At 41.2% G+C, this 20,753-nt stretch overlaps 4 protein-coding genes and 1 long non-coding RNA gene across 12 annotated transcripts; 3 read left to right on the forward strand and 2 right to left on the reverse strand.

Moving 5' to 3' along the window:
* The first annotated feature begins 3,989 nt into the window (after positions 1 to 3,989).
* Positions 3,990 to 11,025, forward strand: LOC115742001 (protein WHAT'S THIS FACTOR 1 homolog, chloroplastic). Of its 5 annotated transcripts, none has more exons than XR_007198956.1 (5): positions 3,990 to 4,177; positions 6,279 to 6,325; positions 6,415 to 7,600; positions 9,324 to 9,380; positions 10,692 to 11,025. XR_007198956.1 is itself a non-coding variant. In XM_030676067.2 (4 exons), exons 1-3 carry the CDS (start codon positions 4,043 to 4,045, stop codon positions 7,586 to 7,588), a joined length of 1,356 nt encoding a protein of 451 aa, XP_030531927.1. In that variant the 5' UTR covers positions 3,990 to 4,042; the 3' UTR covers positions 7,589 to 7,600; positions 10,691 to 11,025. The 5 variants fall into 5 exon arrangements, 2 of the variants coding, with proteins under 2 accessions (XP_030531927.1, XP_048137438.1); XR_007198955.1 differs by lacking the exon at positions 9,324 to 9,380 and adding an exon at positions 9,444 to 9,530; XR_007198954.1 differs by lacking the exon at positions 9,324 to 9,380 and adding an exon at positions 9,451 to 9,530.
* LOC125315675 lies at positions 8,591 to 9,313 on the reverse strand. The gene is made up of 2 exons (XR_007198957.1): positions 8,775 to 9,313; positions 8,591 to 8,686 (listed from the first exon to the last, which is right to left on the reverse strand). It is a non-coding gene; the product is annotated as an uncharacterized LOC125315675 (long non-coding RNA).
* Positions 11,026 to 11,865: 840 nt separating the features above from the next.
* Positions 11,866 to 16,533, forward strand: LOC115742035 (surfeit locus protein 1). 4 transcript variants are annotated; one of them, XM_048281484.1, is made up of 8 exons: positions 12,230 to 12,654; positions 12,685 to 12,707; positions 12,830 to 12,933; positions 13,655 to 13,893; positions 14,628 to 14,802; positions 14,884 to 15,167; positions 15,881 to 16,020; positions 16,213 to 16,533. In XM_048281484.1, the coding sequence occupies exons 1-7, from the start codon at positions 12,491 to 12,493 to the stop codon at positions 15,948 to 15,950; spliced, it is 1,059 nt and encodes a 352-aa protein (XP_048137441.1). In that variant the 5' UTR covers positions 12,230 to 12,490; the 3' UTR covers positions 15,951 to 16,020; positions 16,213 to 16,533. The 4 variants fall into 4 exon arrangements, with proteins under 4 accessions (XP_048137440.1, XP_048137441.1, XP_048137442.1 ...); XM_048281485.1 differs by having other exon boundaries at positions 12,833 to 12,933; XM_048281483.1 differs by having other exon boundaries at positions 11,866 to 12,707; positions 12,833 to 12,933.
* Positions 16,534 to 18,416: 1,883 nt separating this feature from the next.
* LOC115742068 lies at positions 18,417 to 19,295 on the forward strand. The gene has a single exon (XM_030676161.2). The coding sequence runs from the start codon at positions 18,675 to 18,677 to the stop codon at positions 19,185 to 19,187; it is 513 nt and encodes a 170-aa protein (XP_030532021.1). The 5' UTR covers positions 18,417 to 18,674; the 3' UTR covers positions 19,188 to 19,295.
* Positions 19,296 to 19,740: 445 nt separating this feature from the next.
* Positions 19,741 to 20,753, reverse strand: LOC115742058 (uncharacterized protein At3g17950). The gene is made up of 2 exons (XM_030676150.2): positions 20,469 to 20,753; positions 19,741 to 20,353 (listed from the first exon to the last, which is right to left on the reverse strand). The coding sequence occupies exons 1-2, from the start codon at positions 20,550 to 20,552 to the stop codon at positions 19,841 to 19,843; spliced, it is 597 nt and encodes a 198-aa protein (XP_030532010.1). The 5' UTR covers positions 20,553 to 20,753; the 3' UTR covers positions 19,741 to 19,840.

Raw genomic sequence — 20,753 nt, forward strand, 5'->3', positions numbered from 1 at the left:
ATACCTTTTTTCTTTTTTTTTTTTTTGGTCGAAATGATACTTTGTTCAAACTTCAAGTTTTAAGAAGACAAGGCCAAAGACGGGGCATCCAAACAAAGTAAGTCCCATAGTGGTTGGGGGGATTTTGATAATCATAGATGGGGGAGCGAATTCATACAACATGCCTTGGCTACGTAATTAACAACTTGGTTTTCTAATCTTCCGCGGTAGCCACGATCAACTGATCATATAAGGACAACCGGGCTTGAGCCTCCACGAAGATAGCTTCAGTTAGGGGTGTGCAAATTGGACATAACCTGTTCAAATCGGACTCGAGCGGATCGGACCGGGTTGGGTTGGTTCGATCCTTGAGGGAGGCGGTCCGGTCCCCGATTCTATGGTAGATGGGATCGAACCGGATCGCCCGAATATATAAATATAAATATAAATTAATATATATAATTGTGTGTATGCATATAAAATAAAAAAAAAGAATTAGAAACAGTACATTGATATTAAAAAAAAAAAGTCAACTAGTTAACCTAATTGGTAATTTCCCAGAATCCCCAGTCCCCGTTGCCCCCGACACACACTCGAATCCCTCCCCTGACTCTGACTCCCAGTTCCACTTCCACTCCTCTCCTCTCGGCCTCCATTCCTTGCGTTGCGTCTCGCCTTCGATTTTCTCTCCCCCACCAGAGTCGGCCCCTTGTTGCTTCTCGATTCCCGAATCGATTGACTCGCTCGCCATCTCCGAGTTCACTCATCAGCTCGGTGTAACTGTAAGTGCTCTTACTCTACCCTTCGTTTTCATAATTTGAAGTGGTATCGATTTCGGCGTTTGAATCGTCGTTCTGGATTATGATCGCAGACGGGTGTGTGATCTTGGAGAGAAGCAGTGTCCCGTTCAAGTCATCGCTTTCGAAGAAGGAGAAATCATCTTCTTCGCTAGTAATCCTGAGGCCGGCCATTGTCTCGAAGCTTTCCTCTTCTGATTCGAGAGACCTCGACTAAGGGTCAGTATGATTTTACCCTATCACTTTTGTCGTTTTGAATATTCTTATCTTTGGTTCTGTCATTGCTCTGTTTCTGATGGATTTGGAGGTTTGTTTCGCTTGATTGTTCTAGTAATTTCAACCGGTGTCGTGTGATTTTCGTTATCTCTTTGGACAATGGTGAAAGAGGAATGTGATTGATTGAGGTTTTTGTTATCCATGTTCATAATGACTCGTGTAAAATGGCTGGTGTCAGTGGTCACACTGGTGACTGGACGGGACCGGACTGGGACTGGACCGGACCGAGACTGGTACTGGTCCGAGACCGGTATCGGACTGGTCCCTGGTCCCGAAAATTTGGGGACCGGGACTACCGGTCCGGTTCCCGATTTCATGCCGGGACTGGACTGGTCCGGACCATGCACACCCATAGCTTCAGCCTCCCACATGACCTTATCTTCTTCAAGCAAAGCTTCAACCACCAAAGTACAGTCAGAGAACAAGTACAATTTCTTCTCTCTTCTAGATCTGAAATATCTCAAAGCGTTGACCACAGCTAACGCTTCTGCTTGGATCGGCGACGGAGCTTTGGCTTGAGAATGAGGGCTGTGGAAGTATTATAAAAGTCTGGGACTCTCCTACCGTGACTAATGATGACCTTGTGCACAAATTGAGAGCTGTGATCTCAGCGCTAGTGAAGTGGAGTAAAAGAACTTTCCCTAATAGCCAAAAATAGATCAACCTGCTGAAACATAAACTTCAAGATATCACAAATGTTTCTAGCTTGGCAACAAAGAGTGAAAGGCAGCAGGAACTGATAGCTCAAATAGAGAGCATGTGGAGAAGGGAGTAAATGTACTGGGGATTGCGGTCTAGAATCAACTGGTTAAGATGGGGAATTAAAAACACAAAATTCTTTCACGCCACGACCATCCAAATAAGACGGCGCAATAGGATCTCAATGCTGAAAAACTAAGAGGAAATCTGGATCCGAGACCCAAGGAAATTGAAGGAGATGACAACAGATTTTTTCAAGTCCCTTTACAGCTCAGAGGGCAACCGTGAGTTCAACCCAATGCTTCAACAGCGCCTTGTTATGGTAAATGACAGAATGAACCAATCTTTATTGGCGGATATCACTATGAAAGAAGTCCAGGGCGCTGTTTTCCAGTTGCGATCTCTAAGGGCCCCTGGTCCAGATGGTTTAAATGGCCAGTTCTACTAGAAAAACTGGGAGAATATCCAAGTGGGAGTCTACGAGGAGGTAAAGAAATTCTTTATTTCGGCTTTTTGCACCCTGAGCTAAACAAAACTCATGTCACACTTGTTCCAAAGGTCAAAAACCCAGAGAAACTTTATCAGTTTAGACCGCTCAGCCTTTGTAACTTTGCATATAAAATCATTTCAAAGGTTTTGGCAAATAGACTCAAATCTTGGCTCCATGAAATTATAGCAGAGGAGCAAAGCGCATTTGTGGGGGGAAGACAGATTCAGGACAACATCCTAATAGTGCAAGAAGTTCTTCATCAATTGAGGGTAAGGAAAAGGAAGGAAAAATTCCAAGCGATATTGAAACTTGACATGAGGAAAGTCTACGATAGAGTGGAGTGAGATTTCTTAGAAGCCTGCCTTCGTAAGATGGGATTCTTCGATATTTCGGTCGACAGGGTGATGAAATGTGTAACAACAGCTTCTTTGAGTGTTAAACTGAATGGTGAGCCTTTTCCCTCTTTCCAACCTTCAAGAGGCATTCGTCAAGGAGATCCTATGTCCCCCTACCTATTCATCTTAATGGCAAATACTCTCTCGGTCTTAATGAAGAAAGCTGTCGACGAAGGCTTTATCAAGGGGATCAAACTGAATAGATATTGCCCTACTCTTCCACAACCGTCATTCTCAAGTCAGAATGCCTCGAATTTGAATTCCCTCTTTCTCTTAACTGGTTCTGAAGAGAAGGTTGAAAGGATTGGATTGTGGTCCAAGCCAATTGTGGGTAATACGAACACTTTAGCTTTAGAGAACCCTACTCTCCACTCAATATTGTACACTGCTCTATCAAGTCTTTTCTTCACGAGTTCCTCCCCTTCTCGATTATTCACCCAGGTAAACGCACATCCCTTACTTTCCAAACCCAATAATCCGCAAGCATTCAAATTTTTTTGGAAAGCGTGCATTTTATATTGCTCTGAGTCTCTCTTACCTACCTTCTCCCAATGATGGAGTGTTTCATTGAAGTTTCCTACTCCCACTGGATTCACAATAAAACTAAATTGGAAATTAATGCTCTTGCGGATGCGGTGTACAACACCTTCTTGATTTTTTGTTTAACTTAAGAAGAATGGATTGGGGCTTTCTTGAGCCACGATGGTTCGTAGTGCTTGGAATGTCGAAGGTGTACCCAACCCTTGACAGTTCCAATACAGTACACTCATTTGGTACCTGGTGGTTTCTCCTCAAGCATTTTCTCGAACACATTGGCTACAGAGTCCTTCGACCACATCCTACCCATACGTCTGCAAATGGTCGTGGGTTTGTATTCTTTGGCTCTCTCATTGTCAATTCTTTTTCTTTTTTTCAACAATTTGCAAGAAATTGCGGGGACCCAAAGTGCAGACCTCCCAAAGGATGCTCCATCAATCTTCAAGGCAAGCAACCAGTACGAGGGAGGAAAAACTATGGATGAAGGGAGCTCTAATCCAAAAAAGCAACGCGGAAGAGCTCTCACAGAGGAATTTGGGGCTTTAGTGGGATAACGAAATTGGGATTTTTGGGGTTTAGGGTTTAAGTTTGGGTAGGATTATGGGGAAACTATCACCATAAGGGTAGAGAAGAGCTCTCACAAAGGAGAGAGAAGAGCTCTTACAAAGGAGACTATCACCATGGATAGAGGGGAGCTCTCACAAAGGAGAGAGGAGACTATCGCCATGGAGAGAGGGGAGTTCTCACAAAGGAGAGAGATACGAGCACGAGGATACCCTTATTCACTTTTGTAAATTTTACATATTTCTCGTGCTTTTTTCTTTCCCCTAGTCCTTCGCCCACTTCGCTTCCTTACGCCTCATTCCTTAATGAATCGTCTTGTCCGTCCTCCGCCGGGTGCTTTGCCTCGCCGTGCTCTGCTCTTCCGTCTCATTGTCATTCCCCTTACGTCGGATTGTGTCGATCTGCTTCCTTTCTGTGGCAACCACGAGCGACGCTCGCCAGTGAGTTCGAATAATCGAACATATAAATTCTGCTGGTTTTGGACAAGACATTAGGTCTGGAGTTGTGGTGAACAACGTTGTGTTCTTAATGTATTTCTCTGTATCATTGCCTTGCCGCATTGAAAGCACTTTGGTTCTCCTTGATCATCTCATTTTAAAAAAGCTGAACTCTTTTAACGAGAACTTTGGAGATTATTTTGTAGAGAGAATTGCACAAGCTAATAAGCTTAAAATTAGGGTTAATTTAGGAAGGGGGATTTTAGGTACAAGAATTGTGTGTTGGTATTGTTAGCAAAAAGAGGTAGTTGACCTGAACTTTAAAAAAAAAAAAGTCTGGATTGCTTGAGTGTGCTTTGGCCCTACTACATCCCAATGGTTCTGGTAAAAGATTCCAAAAAATCCATCTAGCCCCGGAGCCTTTCGAGCATCGTTGAAAATGTTGCTAGCTGAATCTCTTCCATTGAAACCTCGGCCTCGAGAATTGGACCTTCCTTTGAATATGTCCCTCTATACCACTCTAGCTTATACTCTCATTAGACTTTAAAGGCTTCTGATAATGCAATTAAAAGCAGCAACAATCTCATTCTCACTACCGAGCCATTTACTCTCCTCAATCTTCAATTGTAGCACTTTGTCCATAATTCTTCATCATCGGAGTTGTTTGGTGGAAGCTTTTCGAGTTTTTACCCACAATTAATCGAATGAACTCGAGCTATTTAGTGCCAATGCATTTCCTCTCACGATCACAATTCATCCATCTTTGATACAATCTGCCATTGCCTTTGTATATTAGCATCCTCATTCTCACCATCCATGTTATCTGGGAAAGCTTCTCTCTCCACTTTTTCAAGTCATTCTGATTTCTTCATGCTGTCCTCAACCACTTGTAGAATATATCTTTTCCAATCCTAAGTTAATGATGACTAGGGCTTAGGCACATGCTTGCATGTGCTGGTTATGCATTGAAAAGAAGTCTGTAATTAGGGCCGTTATGTATGAAAAAAAAAATTGATTGGCTACTCGATTTCAGGATATTATATTGCGAGGGAAATTTCGGAAAGTTACAAGTGAGACAAATGTGGATCTTTGAATATGTGTGGCGGTATTGATGGAAGCATCTTACAAGACCAACAGAACAGGGCAAAGTCGGATGAGCTTGCAATATCAAAATTGTTAACACCCTTCATTTATGTGGATGTTAGTGTAAGGAAATCTGCATTATTATTTATATTTAATTGATTTGAGATTTTGTTCACCTTACTTCTCTAGTGATGCTGATGACTTACAAGTTTAGAATATCCAATGTCCTTTTAAACTTTGATAGTTGGGGACCACTGCAAGACCCCCTTTTCATCTTTTGTTTAAAGTTTCTAGAATGCAGAAGTGGGTGGACGTGCTCTCTTGGAATGGTCTGTGTTCCATCTTGAAAAAGAGGAAAAAAAAAGGAACTTTGCAATTAGACGGGTTTGGGTTTTGCATGTTTCTTGACAAATTAAGTAGGTTGGGTTTGGGGATCACATCTGAAAACCTTACGGGGTTTGGGACAAGTTTGGGATAGTACTGGGATAGGGTGGTGCCATTCCTAAATACCATTATGATTGTTTCCATTTAAGGGTGTGTTTGTTTCACGGAAAATCAAAGATTTGGAAAACATTTTCCAAAAAATAAACGCTTATATCTTTTAAAAAAATTAGTCAACGGAAAATATTTTCATTATCACTAACACTTTCTACCTAACTATATTCGTGGTAATGAAAATAATTTGCATTCATTCATTTTTATGAGTGATGCAAACATTTATTTTTTGGAAAATGTTTTCCAAATCTTTGATTTTCCATGAAACAAATACACCATAAAACTATTTTTTTAGGACTCGCTTTGGCTATTGGTAGGGGGTTGGAACCATTCAACCTATAGGTTCGTCTAGGTATGGCGGATTGGCGGTGTATCATTGGCAAGTATCTTTTTATTTGTGAATAAACTAGTAAAAATTTTAGGGACTATAATCTACTTGTCTAGGCTTTTAATGTATGAAATCCATATGAATTTGCGCTTTATAAATTCCCTTTATTCATCTCTTGATTATCTGGTATGGTATTAGGATGTGTGCTGGTTTCTGGGCTGCCATTCAAAAACATTGGAAATGAGGTGAAAATGGTGATCTCCATCGTATTTCGCGGTGTAAATCATAGCAATAATGGACTCTCTTTTCCAACATCATTTCTACATTTGGTAAGACACATGGCTCTTTGGTCAATGAAGAAGGATCCAGATCTTGAGGCGGCTCTCTCACGAAATCGTCGGTGGGTTGTCAACAATCAGATCAAGAATATAATCCTTGCATGTCCTGGCCAGGTGACACCTGTCAAATTTCTCCAGAAGAAGTTTAAGACTCTTGATCTTCAAGGGAAAGCTCTAAACTGGCTAAAAAAGTATCCTTGCTGCTTTGAAGTTTATCTCAAGGGTGATGAATATTATTGTCGTTTATCAAAACGGATGATGTATTTGGTGGACGAGGAAGAGTCAGTGAAAAATATGCAAGAGCGAGTTTTCGTGGAACGGTTGGCAAAACTGTTGATGATGAGCACAAATCAGAGGCTTAATGTTACAAAGATCAATGAGTTGAAACGAAATTTTGGGTTTCCAGATGATTACATGCTGAGGATTGTTGCAAAGCATGGGGATATATTTCGGGTTGTAAATCATAGTGGTAGAAAGAGTTCTATGGAGCTCGAGCTTATATCATGGTACCCTGATTTAGCTGTCTCTGCAATTGAAGCTTCAGCTCACAGGCATGGTTCTGAGCCATGTTTTTCATGTTCATTGCCTTCAACCTGGGCTAAATCATGGGAGAGGTTTCATGAATTTAATGCAACTCCTTACATTTCTCCTTACGTGGATTCTAGAGGTTTAATAGAGGGATCCAAGGAAGTGGAGAAGAGGACAGTGGGTTTGGTCCATGAGATTCTATCATTGACCTTGTGGAAGAGGGCATCAATCTTGAAACTTGCTCATTTCAGGAGAGAGTTTTCTTTACCAGAGAAATTGAATATTTTGCTGCTGAAGTACCCCGGTATTTTCTATGTTTCAAACAAATATCAACTATATACTGTTCTTCTCAGGGAAGGATATAATGGATCAGAATTGGTTGAAAAGGATCCTCTGGTTATTGTCAAGGAGAAGTTTGGAGAATTAATGCAAGAGGGGCTTCATGAGTTCAATCGAAGGCATTATCTAGCGAATTTGGAGAAGAAAAGGAGAATTGGGATACATGTAGATAGATTAGAGAAAAGGAAGGAGAAAAGTGATGAACTTCCTGAACAGGATCAAGGAGAAGGACTAGGAAGTTTGTTTGACCCAGAAGAAAGACGGCGATTTTACGACGTTCTCTTTGACAACAGCGCTCCTTGAGATTTAGCTAAGGTACGTTTCCCTGTTATGAACCTTGTGAACATTCATGCTGTGTATGTTATTTGTCTTGTTTGTTGTCTGCTGAAGGAGAAATGAAATATAAGAGATGAAGTTTCATTGGGTGATTAGTAGTGTATTTACTATTAAATGAGGCATTGATGACTGACGATTTTGTCCATCTGTTTCTGCCTCATGCCCTCCTGTACTTACATGCAAAATTAAGTGTTCCAAAGTGGCGTTGGTTGCAATGAATATTTATGAGTTTCATCAATCACAAAGCAGGCAGGTAAAAGGACATATATGTTACTCCATGCTTACAGCATTGTCCAGCTGATGAAAGTTTGGACCATCTAGAAGCCGATGTTCCTGAAAATGAAATGGGTTTATGTCCTTTTTAGGAAGCTTGTTGGCCCTTTGTTATTAACCAAGACCAATTCTGTCTACAACATGTAGTATAACTTGTTCCCTTCTCAAGTGCTGATGACATCAGTCATCGCTAATGCTGGACACTTATTACTAGTTCTTAGGAAAATGTATGGTGTGAAGACGACAGTGCAAAATTTGTTGAAGTATCGCTGGCTGCAATTTGAAAAATGATGTGTCACTGGATCACTTGATATCCTTTTGTTTCGGAAGGTATACCTACTTGTTTAATGTGATTAAGCTTATGGGCATGGGACCAATTAGTAGAGAGACCTATTGGACAACAAAGGATAGAGGGGAGGGAGTGGGTTTAAGGAGATTCCACCTCTTATAATTGCTCCGTCATGTGCTTTCGAATTGGGTTACTGAATTAATTGAGTTACTGAATTAAGGAATCAAATATGTCTTGAAAGGATAAAATCATGGAATTCACTGGACAGTATCCATCAACAAAATATTTTTTTGTATGGAATTAAACTTGATAGTTGGTCTCAATGGAGTGAGCCTTTGATTTTCAGATTAAATCTATTTCGTAATTGTCATTTTTTTGGGTAGTTTAGCAATGATTAAATCTTTCTCATTTTGCTTGGCTCCACTTGTCAAGCTCATAGGTTAAGCTGCATATTTCATAATATCCATTTGTAAAGATTCTCTTTGATCGCCATACTTGAATGACTCAAAATTCTGTTGCGACTTGCAAGTAATTGCTTTTTTCTATGTCTTGGTCAACTGAAAACAGCAAAGAAGAAAAGAAAATGAAAACATCAATTGTTCTTTTCTATTTTCTTCAATAAATTAAAACTCAAGAAAGAACTAAGAAGGACAAGCAGACAGGAAAGAGGTTCCATATTAGGACAAGAATAATCTCTAGGAGTCACAATAGAAGTGAATGTTCGAAAAGATGCATATACTTTTATCCACTTAGATACTAAAAACTTAAATCCATTAGTCTCGAAAAAGCCTCGAGATGACAAATGCTGATGTCAAATCAGCTTCTACAGAAAAATCATGTTGAAGGAACGTAAATAATGAAAAATTCTGTAACATGAATGAACGTTATTGTTTCATCACATAGTCAATTATTGATGTATTGCTTTCCAGCTTCATTGGATCTACTTGTAGATGATCCACCATGTTCTGATTGTTCTATCTTCTGAAACGAGAGAGATTTCATGATTATTTTGACTTGACCCATTGTTTGTAAATAGGTCAATCTGCTTCGTTTCTCGGTTCGGAATAAATTGGTGCCATGATTATTGTTGACGACTATAGTTATCATCATTAATTGTCTTGCTAATATTTTATTCTACGTCTGTGGTAACTATTGAATTTGTGCTGGTCAATCCAAGTTTAGCCAAAAGAAATGAAGGTTCTTACTGTTGTTATTGGCGTGAAACTATTCTTGCATTTTCATTTGTTCAATTTTCATTAGAAAGCAAGCCAAATTGGTGGTTCTATAGAACGAGGGAAGCAAAGCCAAGCAAATTTCTATACAGGAGGACCTCAACAATGCAATTAGGTAGAAATTATGTTGTTTAAAGTTTAAAAGTCTGACATATTCGGTATGTATTTTCTCAAAATAGAATGCTCCGCGACATTTCAGGATTAGAGGCCATAGTTGGCAGGTTGTAGTTGCACATGCTAGGAAAAAACTAGGAACTAGCTGGCTACCATGACACAAAGGAATAAGAGGATGGGAAGCTTACAAAGTCCTTGGTCTGGAAACTTGTTTTTCCCCTGTTGGTAAATTCAAGTATTCAATTTTAATCAGGTTGCTAAAACCATAGCATGGCTGACGGCTCAAATTAAAAAGTCACAAGGAGAGATGAACCAGCAGTCACTGGTCAATAAGGTGAAATGAGATAAATGGTTTATGCATGACATCATGGTTTCTGCAATATGGAATATCATATGCTGATTTATATTTGCTTTTTCTGATAATTGATTGCTGAGTACTCAGTTAATATGAGATAAATGAGAAGGGAAATGAATACATAATTTGCAAGTTCATTCCTCTGTTGCACTTGAACATCTTAATGAAAATCTATGAGCCATCATTTTGTTTGTTTCAATATAAGGTAATCGTATCCTTCCTATTCATTGGGGGCAGTGAATGTTGAATCAGAAAGTTGCAAAGGAGAGAGGTATTAGAAGTGGCTAACCTTTCAAAGTGTATGCGAATTAGGGAAACTGAACAGATGAAGTTCGACTTAATTCTAGCCAAATATGAAGTCTTATTGTTTGGTTTATCTACTGCCTATTCTTGGTGTGTAAGTTCTTAATATTGTCTTCTTTTGCGCAATGTTCTGTGAAACAGTGCTGGCAATCTAGAAGAGATGCAAATTTAGAAACCTATTTCTGCTTTTTTCCCCGTCAAGAGGTTCAAATTTAGAACGATGGCCATTGGTATTCATGTTTGGATTACAGAACTGTTTTCCATTGCTTACATAAGGGGAATGTTGGGTTCTGATAAGAACGGATATTTTTAAGAAGTTTTAGAAGTGAAGATTCATCATTCCTCATATGAAGAGGATAGATTCAAGCTTATATCCTGGTTTATGATGAACTCAAGAAGGAGAATCTTTGAGCCATCTCATATTTGAAAATGTAGCGGTGGCTCATTGTTTTGAGGGTACCTATTGTGTGCAATTGACTATGAACTATCTTTTTCCATTGGCAGGAGTTAAACTTGTCTCACATATGGCTACAACCTTCAGAGGGGCCAATGGCGGAGATGTTGTTGTCATAGCCAGCTCATGAGAGCACGCTATGTCTGTGTGCTTTTTCGGGAGTGGGAGGATTGCCGGACGGCATGGAGATGGACAAACCAGGGGAGGAATTGCTTGAGGAGCAAGTTGGTGTTAAAGAGAGCTGTGCGCCCGGAAAGTCAATAAGGGAAAAGATTAAATAGTATGAGAGATGAAGAGCCGCCAATCTCCTAAGGGACCAAAGATCCAAGGAAATGATTTGATCGGGCAAGCGGAGAACTCCCGAATTGAGAGCGCCAAGGATGTCGTCCAATCGAGTGGGGGAGAGAGGTTTTCCTGGCACGAAGGATCGAGAAGGTGGTCGCGATGACCGAGGATGCCTTGAAGAATCTCAAGGTTTTAGGGGTTCTCGATAGTGCTCTAAAATATTATTAGGCGCAACATGAGAATTGTGTACTTGTACCATATGATAGTTGGTAGCTTTAAATTGAGGAGAGAACTACAATTGTAATTTGAGAGGTTTATGTATATGTGCAAGGGTTCTCTCATCCTTATGTATCCAACACCACAAGACTGACTTCCAAAACATATCCTCTTTGTAGAATTCTCTTTCTGGGCCTAGTCAGAGAGTGACTAGGGCTAGGCAATATAATTAAGGGTCGAACGACGTCCCGATCATATTCACATTGTCTCACGCTGTAAAAACAATGGGAACCCACGATTTCATGCCCATAACATCAATTTATAGAAGTAAAAAATTGTCCGCCTGGAGAAATAATACTAACTCAAAATAAACTGAGGGCATTTAATCGATTGCCCTTAAATTTCGTACTCTACGGATCTTATATAATTGAAAATTGGAATCTTATTATTATTATTATTATTATTATTTTTCCATTTTACGATTATGTCAGCTATACATCATCTCTAGTTCTATAGAATCTCTTCCATTTTTCATTTCCAGTTGTGTTACATCCTTCATTATGTTCCTGCGTTCAGGCCGAGCTCCCCGAACCCACATCCGCTGCGGCGGCGCCGGCGCGGCGCCGGCGAGGCTAGGATTTGTGAGAGACTTTTAGTATTGGAAATTCTTAAAATGGGCAATTTGGTTTCCTTAATGACGAGACATCTACGCGCCACAGATCGACCAACGCCCCCGCCGTAAAAAAATAAAAATAAAAATGGCGGAGCTCAAGAGCGACGGCCGGAAAATATACGAGCATGTGAATGCGAGAGCCGTACGGAGCGACGGCGACCCGCAAGCATAATCTGCTCGCTGTGTCCTTCGTTGTCGGCAACGAAAAGGGCTGATGGCGCTACTTGCATCGGCAAAGCGCATCAGTGACGCATACTGATTGCCTTCTCGCAGAGACAGGGGATCAGAGAGAGAGAGAGAGAGAGACGAACAAAGAAGAAAGGAAAATTTTTGTAAAGGTAGATCGCCAAAATGAAGAGATCGATCCTGAACCCTGCAACTCCTTCGGAGAGCAGAGCATGAACTATGGCTGCAATTCCATGGTTTTTATAGCTGCAGAGAGATGGAAGAGAGAGAGAAACCCTAGTTTATTTGGGCTTATTCTTCATCAGACCGCGAAGCTTGATGGGTCGTGGGCTACTCTGGAAAGTGGGCTCAGAGAAAAATCTATGGAGTCCATCAAAAACCCCTCCAAAACCCCCTACCTTGAACGTTCCTGCGTCAAGAGAATTTTGGTTTACGCAAGTCGAGGTCCCGCGGAGGCAATGAATTTCAGTCTCAGATGAGAAGCTCCAAATGGGGTCACCACCTTCCTCCATTTCCAGAGCTCTCGCGAGCGAGCTGCGCCGCGGAGGAGTCGCGGCGGTCTCTTCGCCGCGCTGCCAGCATTCCGTCCTCCGAGCGCCGGCGCCGTCGCTATCTCCGTCGTCATCTCGCTTCTTCACGTCCTCCGCCGCCGCTTCTTCTGCCGCCGGCGGCGGCGGCGGCGGCGGCTCCTCTTCTCAGGCTCAAGGTACGTGATTTTAGTTACGTGGGCGTGCGTGCATGTCCTTGCTCTTCTGCTTTCGATCTGCGATATCTGCGTATACGATGTGAATTTGTTTGCTTGGTCTTGTGGCGGATGCGCACTTGTAGTAGGTAAAGAGAATGGATCGAGGTGGTCCAACTGGCTGCTTTTCGTTCCTGGAGCTATTACGTTTGGTCTTGGGACTTGGCAGATTTTCAGGAGACAGGACAAGGTCAATTCTCTTCTTTCCACTGAGCGATTCTTGTTTTCTTCTGTTTATCTGAGTTCCAGATGGTTATGTCTCAAGCTAATGCAGCTAGTACTAGCACTACTAGCTTTCGTTAGTTTATGGGGAATTGCTGGTTCGATTCAGTAGTTTGCATCTCAGTTGAATAAATGAAAAGGCTTTGGCGGGTGGTTTCTGTGGAATCGTGCAAGAAAGATGAACACCAAATCATGGTGTTGGCGCCTTTTGGAAACACTCGTAAAACGTTATTCATTTGGAAAGTGGTTTGCATCCAGTTCAACATACTCCATGAAGAAATGGTCTTCATATTGATAGTCCGGATATTACAATGTAACACGATACACGGAATTGAGCTAGAGTCTAATGACAAAATGGTTTCTTCTGAGACGACTATATCTAATGTGTGAAGGCTTGGTTGCCGTAGCTTTATGTACGCTATGACTCTGTTAGGAAATTGGGGAAAAATGGGGGGAAAGATAATCGGAGTGGAAAATTTGGAAAAAAATTGAGAAGAAGAGGAGGAAAATTTAAAATTGTGAGAACTTTTTTTTGCATTTTCCATTCACTCATGCTTCCAAGCATAGTAAGACATTCACCACAATGGTTTGTGTTAATGAAATCAGGACAAGACATTTGCCATGTGGTTGAGGCATTAATGAAGAAAAACGCCAATGATTATCTTTTTTTTTTTTTTTTCCTTTCACAGATTAACATGCTGGAATATAGGCAGAAGAGATTGGATATGGAACCTATGAAACTTGAGAACGTATCTCCCACCAACAAGGACCTGCACTCTTTGGAGTTTAGGAGGGTTTTCGGCAAAGGAGTTTTTTATGACAAAAAATCAATATATGTGGGTCCACGTTCCCGAAGCATTTCGGGAGTGACAGAGAATGGGTACTATCTAATCACTCCACTTATGCCCATTTCAGATGACCCAGAAAGGTAATCATTCTTGTTTTGATCCTCAATGATATGTGAATTGTGACTGGTATATGGAAATATTGGTATTTTTTCTGTCCAAACTCAAATGCTCATTACTGTTGTGTTTTCAAGATCTTAACTTTTGCTAGCATTCAAGCTACTTGTTTTTCAGGTAGTTTCACGTACGACTGTTCCTTGATAATGCTGTTTGCCTCATGGTGGATAGAATATTAAGTGATCATTGATCATGCTATTTCATGCTTTATACCTTAGATTGAATGGCTCTAATTGGGGCTTGACCTTGACTTACATTCTCAATCTCCTTATCTAGTCCATTTGCGCCTAGCTATCATGATTTATGGACATTCAATGCCAAGCACTAAGTTTTTATAAATAATTCGAGTTTTTCTGAAGTTGGATTGACAGAGTCTGTCACGTTTGATTGTTTTTTGTTTACTACTTTAATCTTGTTATGTTTATTATCTCAATTTCTTATAACCTGGGTCTCACAAAACTTCATGTTAATGACAAGAAATGACAATAAGTTGGAGATACTTCCAACAATTTGTTTACCTCACTCGTGCTTTAGGCATTATGAATGAGTATTTTAGCTGTAGCATTTGATTTCATTTCTTGAATTGAATTGGAAGACTTGGTCTTTTCTTGATGTGTAAGATCTTTTTAATAAGAAGATGATGATATACACAGTGTGCTTCTGAACCTTTTTAACTAGGTTTATCAAATTTCCTTATCAGTGTGAAGTTTCCGGTTCTGGTTAATAGAGGATGGGTACCCCGAAGTTGGAGAGACAAGTTCCTTGAAACTTTGGATGATGCTGGAAAGGCTACAGATGCATCAGAAACCTCTGTGCAAAAGAGTGAAGAAAAATCTTGGTGGAAACTCTGGTCTAAGAAGCCTAAAGATGTTGAGGTCGTCTGACGTGCCTTGATGCCTTGCTCTTGTGAGATAGATAATTTTAAAGAGATGTATCTAATTTCTTGCAGCTTACAGGGACATGTTCCTACTGTCGCGCCGGTAGAGGTTCTAGGAGTCATTCGAGGGAGCGAGAAGCCCAGTATTTTTGTTCCGGCAAACGATCCAGCTTCCTCCCAGTGGTTTTATGTTGACACTGCAGCCATTGCTCATGCTTCTGGGCTTCCTGCCGATACTCTCTATATAGAAGATATTAATGAAATTGTGAATCCAAGTAATCCGTATCCAGTACCGAAAGATGTGAATACTTTGATTCGCAGTTCAGTGATGCCACAAGACCATCTAAATTATACTTTGACATGGTATGCTCGTAGGAACTTTTGGCAATTAAAAATAGCCAATTTACATAATTACTCTTGCAATCTCTTCAACATATTTCTTTTTTTCCCAGGTCTCTTGAAAAAGTGAGTCTTTAGCTTTTTATAAGAAATTTTCGCTCCTTATTCACTGCAAGTTTTCATTAGAGTCAGTTTTTTTCTTCTTTCTTCTGTCAATTTTACTTGATGCTCTCTGTCTCCCATCTCTTCCTCTGACCCTTTTTTCCTTCTCCCATTACTATTGTTTGAAGTAGCCTCAATGCTGTTACCATGTTATTCTTGAAACCAATACCATGCATCAGACATCGATTCCCTTTAGCTTTTTCTTTGTTGAAGAGTCCATGTTAATTAGGGCTAATAGCAGTCTAGGGTTTGATATACTTGTTATGTCTGATGCCACTTCTGTTATTATAGTTTCAATTGTGTTCCCCTACCAGTTCAATCTGTGAAAAAGGGATGTAGTGTTATATTGGTATATTCCATTTTCTTGCATGCAAGAGGAACAGTTTAAAGGATGAACATCAAAGTTTATTTTCTCTCGTCTGAGGCAATATAAGTCCTGTGAAACCGATTTATAATTTCTATTTTCTATATGTTGTAAAATGTGGGAGCAGTAGTGTTGGTCTAGAGAAAATGAAGGCACAGAGTTCGTGAATGTGGATAGATCATTTTTTTGACTTGTTACCCCCTTGGAGCAGGTATTCTCTGTCTGCTGCGGTTACATTCATGGCCTTCAAGAGACTTCAGCAAAAGAAAAGTCGGAGATAGCAACACTTTTGGAATGATTAATCTTATGCGAATCTGGGGCCCAACAACTTTCTAAAGATCGAATACTGAAGTACGTATCTCCATGTGCTTAATAAATGTGATTTTTTTTTTTTTTTTGCTCAAGGAAACTCTCTCTCTCTCTCTCTCTCTCTCTCTCTTACACACACACAGAGAATTCCACCAGCTGAATACTTGTTGAAATCCTAGTATTGGTTGTATATCCTGAACTGGCACTATATGAAGCTTACCTGTATCATGGCAGATTTAACATGAAGAGGGCTGTATAACAGCTTTCCTAATTCAATCGACCGAGCAGTTTGACCTGAAGCTCGTTAGCAGTGCAGTTCAATATTGGAAGAGTTTTGTCTCTCAATTGTTTTTCAAAATAATGTAATGAAAAGCTCTTGCTCTGAATACTGATTGGATAGTGAGTTTGTTGCTGGTTGTATGATTCAGATATGTTGAAAGCGATAGTTTCTGTTTTGAAATGTTATTCTTCTCTTTTTGTTCATCTTATCGGGACTAGTTTTTGTTTAAGACAATACTGGAGATATAGTGCTATTTTTTACACTGCTTCCTAGAATTGTAATGCCATGAGTCCTATTCATTGTAGATTTTTTTTTTTTTTGGCCTGGAAATACTAATTTCGTAATACATTTCGCTGGTGAATCGTTTGTGGAAAATGGCATGCTTGAATTCTTTTTCCTGCGTCCCTGCCATGAGATGGTTTCCAGAGAAAAGATGAACGCTGTGTTCTTTTTTTTTTTTTTTTTTTTGGAGTTTTCTCGTATGTCATGCTTGAATTTTACTCAGCTAAAGGGTTAATCTAAGATTTAATAGCGTGGATAGTTATTTCTGTCAAATTGATTAATACTTTCAATGGCTTGCAATGACTTCTCATTATTAAGTCAAGGTGCCGGAATTTCTTTATTTTGCATAGAGGCATAAAATAGAATCAAAGTGGTCGAGCTTAGTGGACGAGATTTCAGATTTCCTAGATGCTTGCTTGATCGTGTGCATGATTAACCAAGTAAAAACAAGTCCTCTTTGCATGGTGAGGGTTTAAATATTCCATTCATCGATTCTGTCCTATTTGCATGGTGAGGGTTTAAATATTCCATTCATCGATTCTGTGGCATACTTACAGAATGTCTACTTCTGTTGGTTATGAGAAAATTTGGACACAACATATGGTTTACATAGGTTATGTCCAGGGTTCTAAAGAGAGATTTATGATTGAACTGTGTCTTTTTGCTTGTTTCTGTGTGGATTGTACACTAGTCATGGTCCTCCTGACCCAATGACAGGCTATTGCATGATGTCGCCACTTGAAGATCGGATGAGAAATCTTTTTGGTGCTGATTCGTATCTTGTGAACATCGTCTTGTTCTGATGCTTGATGAGACTATGTCGTGACTTTTAGTAACAACCTAACCACCATTCATGTCTCTTGCTTAGAACAAAATCCACCAAAATATCAGTTGGCCTTCAGACCGGTCTCCCTGTAATGTACTTGGTACTAAGACTCAACAGTGCATGCTTGCTTTGAGCTTTTCATTGTAATTCCGTGCATAATATTTTGCTTAATTTCTCTTAATTGATGGCTCAGTTGGGAAATCTGGAAAAGGGGGTGTCTCCGTAATTAAAAGAAAACCGAGTGGGGACCTCCCACAATTGCCGAAATTGACTGTTGCAATGGGAAGTTGGTTCATAATTAGGCAATAGATTGTTTAGTAAGTTAAAGAAGATGGGTCATGGAATATTTGCAAGCTAGCAATTTTGATAGCGACCTCAAACCTTGCAAAACTCAATATTGTCATTGTCAGTCCAATAGTATTACCTGTACAGACATTCATTCACCTGCAAAAACATATTACAGATCTCTCTCTCTCTAGGGGGATGGTTGCATATTTGATGGTCTGTCTATCAATGGTATTAGATTAATGGAGTTAGGTCATTGGAATATTATTGGAGAAATTGCTTCCCATGTCCAATCATTGGTTTGGTGGTGTCCTTAAGTGAGTCTACTGCAAGGGCAAAACTCTTGCCCCGTCCCCACCCCATGTGCTCACCTTCTTAAACAAAACATTACCAAACCATTAAGATCAAAACCCACCCAAAGCTCACTAAACTATGTTTGCATTCTGTGAAGGGTAAGCAAAGTTTTAAGTCGAATTCACATCAGCTATTTATACTGCACTGACCGTGAAGTAGAGCATAACGCGACCTTTTCTAATCTAGTAACGTCTTGCTTTCGTTTCGCATGCCGCTGCTTCGGCTAAATAAGCTTATGCTATTATCTCTTGTCAGTGAAAATTGACAGGAGGATTCCGTTTCGTAAATCAGTTCAAATCCTTACAAAAGAGACCATAGCTGTCTTCTTCTCCTGAAAGATACATGCTGCATGGCAAGACCAGCAATCCGGCCTGTTCATGTTAGTGTGATTACTGTTATTTTCTGCTTTTTATAATAATATAGATTAATAGAGATGGCTGCAGCTAACTGACAACTGACCTTCCTCCCTTTGTTGTCTTTATCTCAACAAACTCCGATCATTAATTCATACTTAAATTCACCTATGCATTGAGAGTCCCTCTGTGTCAAACCAATAAAACCCATCACCTTCCTCAACCCTTTCACTCACTTCTATGTACAAGAACCACCATCAACCCTTCTCTCTTCTCTCTCTCTCTCTCTCTCAAGACTATACACACAAATTCATTCATGGGTAATGCAACTTCCTGCGCTCCATCCATCATCTCAAGTGGGTCATCAGTGGCGAAAGTCCTGTCCTCTGATGGCAGGATGCAAATCTACCCAAGGCCCATCAGAGCGGCCGAGCTCATGCTTGAGAACCAGGGCCAATTCCTCTGCAACTCCTCCACCCTCCGGGTCGGCCACCGGATCCACGGCCTCTCGGCCGACGAGGAGCTCGAGCTTCGCCACTTCTACTTCCTCCTCCCCATGGAGCTCCTCTACTCTGTACTCACCTACGAAGAGATGAGCGCCCTTACCTACAGAGCCTCCAAGGCTCTCAAGCATGGGAGCTTCAACAACCTGAGCAAGATCTTCCCTCTGTTCAGTGAGTTCTGCATCTTCCCATCTGAGGCCAAGACGATGGAGGGTTCAGATAGAGATGATGCAGTGGAACCAATTGAGAGGTACTCAAAGCAGAGGTCTTGGAGGCCTGCTCTGGAGACCATTATGGAGACTCCATGTAGGCTATCATATGATTAATTAGCTCAAGCCTTTCTTAGTCATCTTATTGATCTTGAATTCCGTGCTGTTATCAGCACCAGAATCAAAAGGGAATTTAATACCCTGGTGTCACAACTCTAGATGAACGCAAAGAGTGATTTTTTTTCTAATTTAGACTGATATACATATGTCCAGGGATAACTTGGTGTCTGTAAGAACAAGAAACAATGTTATTTCTAGTGAGGCCCCAGACATTTCAATCTTGCTGAGTGTGTACAGTGTCATGTTTATTAATAGATTGATTCCCAGTGATATTCTCCAATCCCTAAATTTGTGTTTGTACTCTGAACTTTGCAACTTGATTTGCAAAAGATGAGTCTGCGGTATGAATTTGAGGGGCAACTTGAAGTCGCCTTGGTGATCTTTTACCCCATAGGAGTATTCAATGGAATTCACTTGAATATGATTGGACCAGATGAGAACTGAGAACTGAGAAGAGAGTAAATAGTCACCGTGATGTGATGATGGGCAATAAAATCAGGAGGAAGCAAACAAAACACAGCAGGAAAAAGAAGGAGGGAAAAACCATAAATGAAGCCAAATTAATGCTTTATGATCATCAACTCCTAAATGACAAGCTTACAAAAAGAATGATCAGACCCCTAATGACGACAAGAATCTCTCTCTCGGAGTCAAGAACAGAGCCCAGTGAGCGACACCGAGAACCGACACAGAGCCCCGCCGTCGGCCGACGGCGTCCCGTCGCCGACGTCCACCGCGGGCGGCAGGACCCGGCCGTCGGCGAACAGGACCCTTCCGTTTCTCTGCTGATTGTTGCTATCCGCGATCCCATCGAGCTCCGAACGCGGCGCGCCGTCGTAGAACGCGCCGTCCCCGAACCTCCGCTCGATCTCGAGGAACTCGCCGAGGGACGCCGGCTTCGCGCCGTCGTCCTGGCAGAGCCGCCACCACCTCCTCCGCCGTTCCGCCACCAGCGCCGCCGCGGCCGTGACGGCCTTCTTCTTCTTGGGCTTCTTGCATTTCCGGCCCCCTCCCGAGGCTGCCGCGGCGGCGGAGGAGGAGGAGGTGGTCTGGTGGTGGGCTTCGCGATGCTGAGATGGGTTTCGGAAGGCGATTGCGGGGAAGCTGACGCCCATCAGGGTCCCGAGGGTCGTGCTCCGGTCATGGAAGAAAGAACCCGTGGACTGAAAATCAAGAATCAAGGAAACAACAAGAATAGTGAGAATTCAAAGCGGCTTCTTTTCTTTAATCCGCGGTAACAAGTTCCGATTTTTAAGGACTCGCTGGTCGGGGATTCACCTCGGTGTCGAGATCAGAGGAAGAGATTGAGGATGCTGTCGGAGATGAGGGTGGTGGAAACAAGTCATTCGCCGGATCTTGCATTCTCTCTCTCTCTCTAGAAACGAGAAGATGGTGCTGTTCTTGCTCCAAGAAACGATCTTTTTTCTAGAGGGAGAGTGAGATTTGAGGATGAAGCTGTCTTTCGGACAGCGTCTGAGCGCAGTAGCTTTTGCGCAATCCTTGTGTTTATGCAAGAAAACAAAGATAAAGACAGTGCGAAAGACAGAGAGAGAGATGGCGATG

Source organism: Rhodamnia argentea, chromosome 6, assembly GCF_020921035.1.
Source record: "Rhodamnia argentea isolate NSW1041297 chromosome 6, ASM2092103v1, whole genome shotgun sequence".
Taxonomy (NCBI): domain Eukaryota; kingdom Viridiplantae; phylum Streptophyta; class Magnoliopsida; order Myrtales; family Myrtaceae; genus Rhodamnia; species Rhodamnia argentea.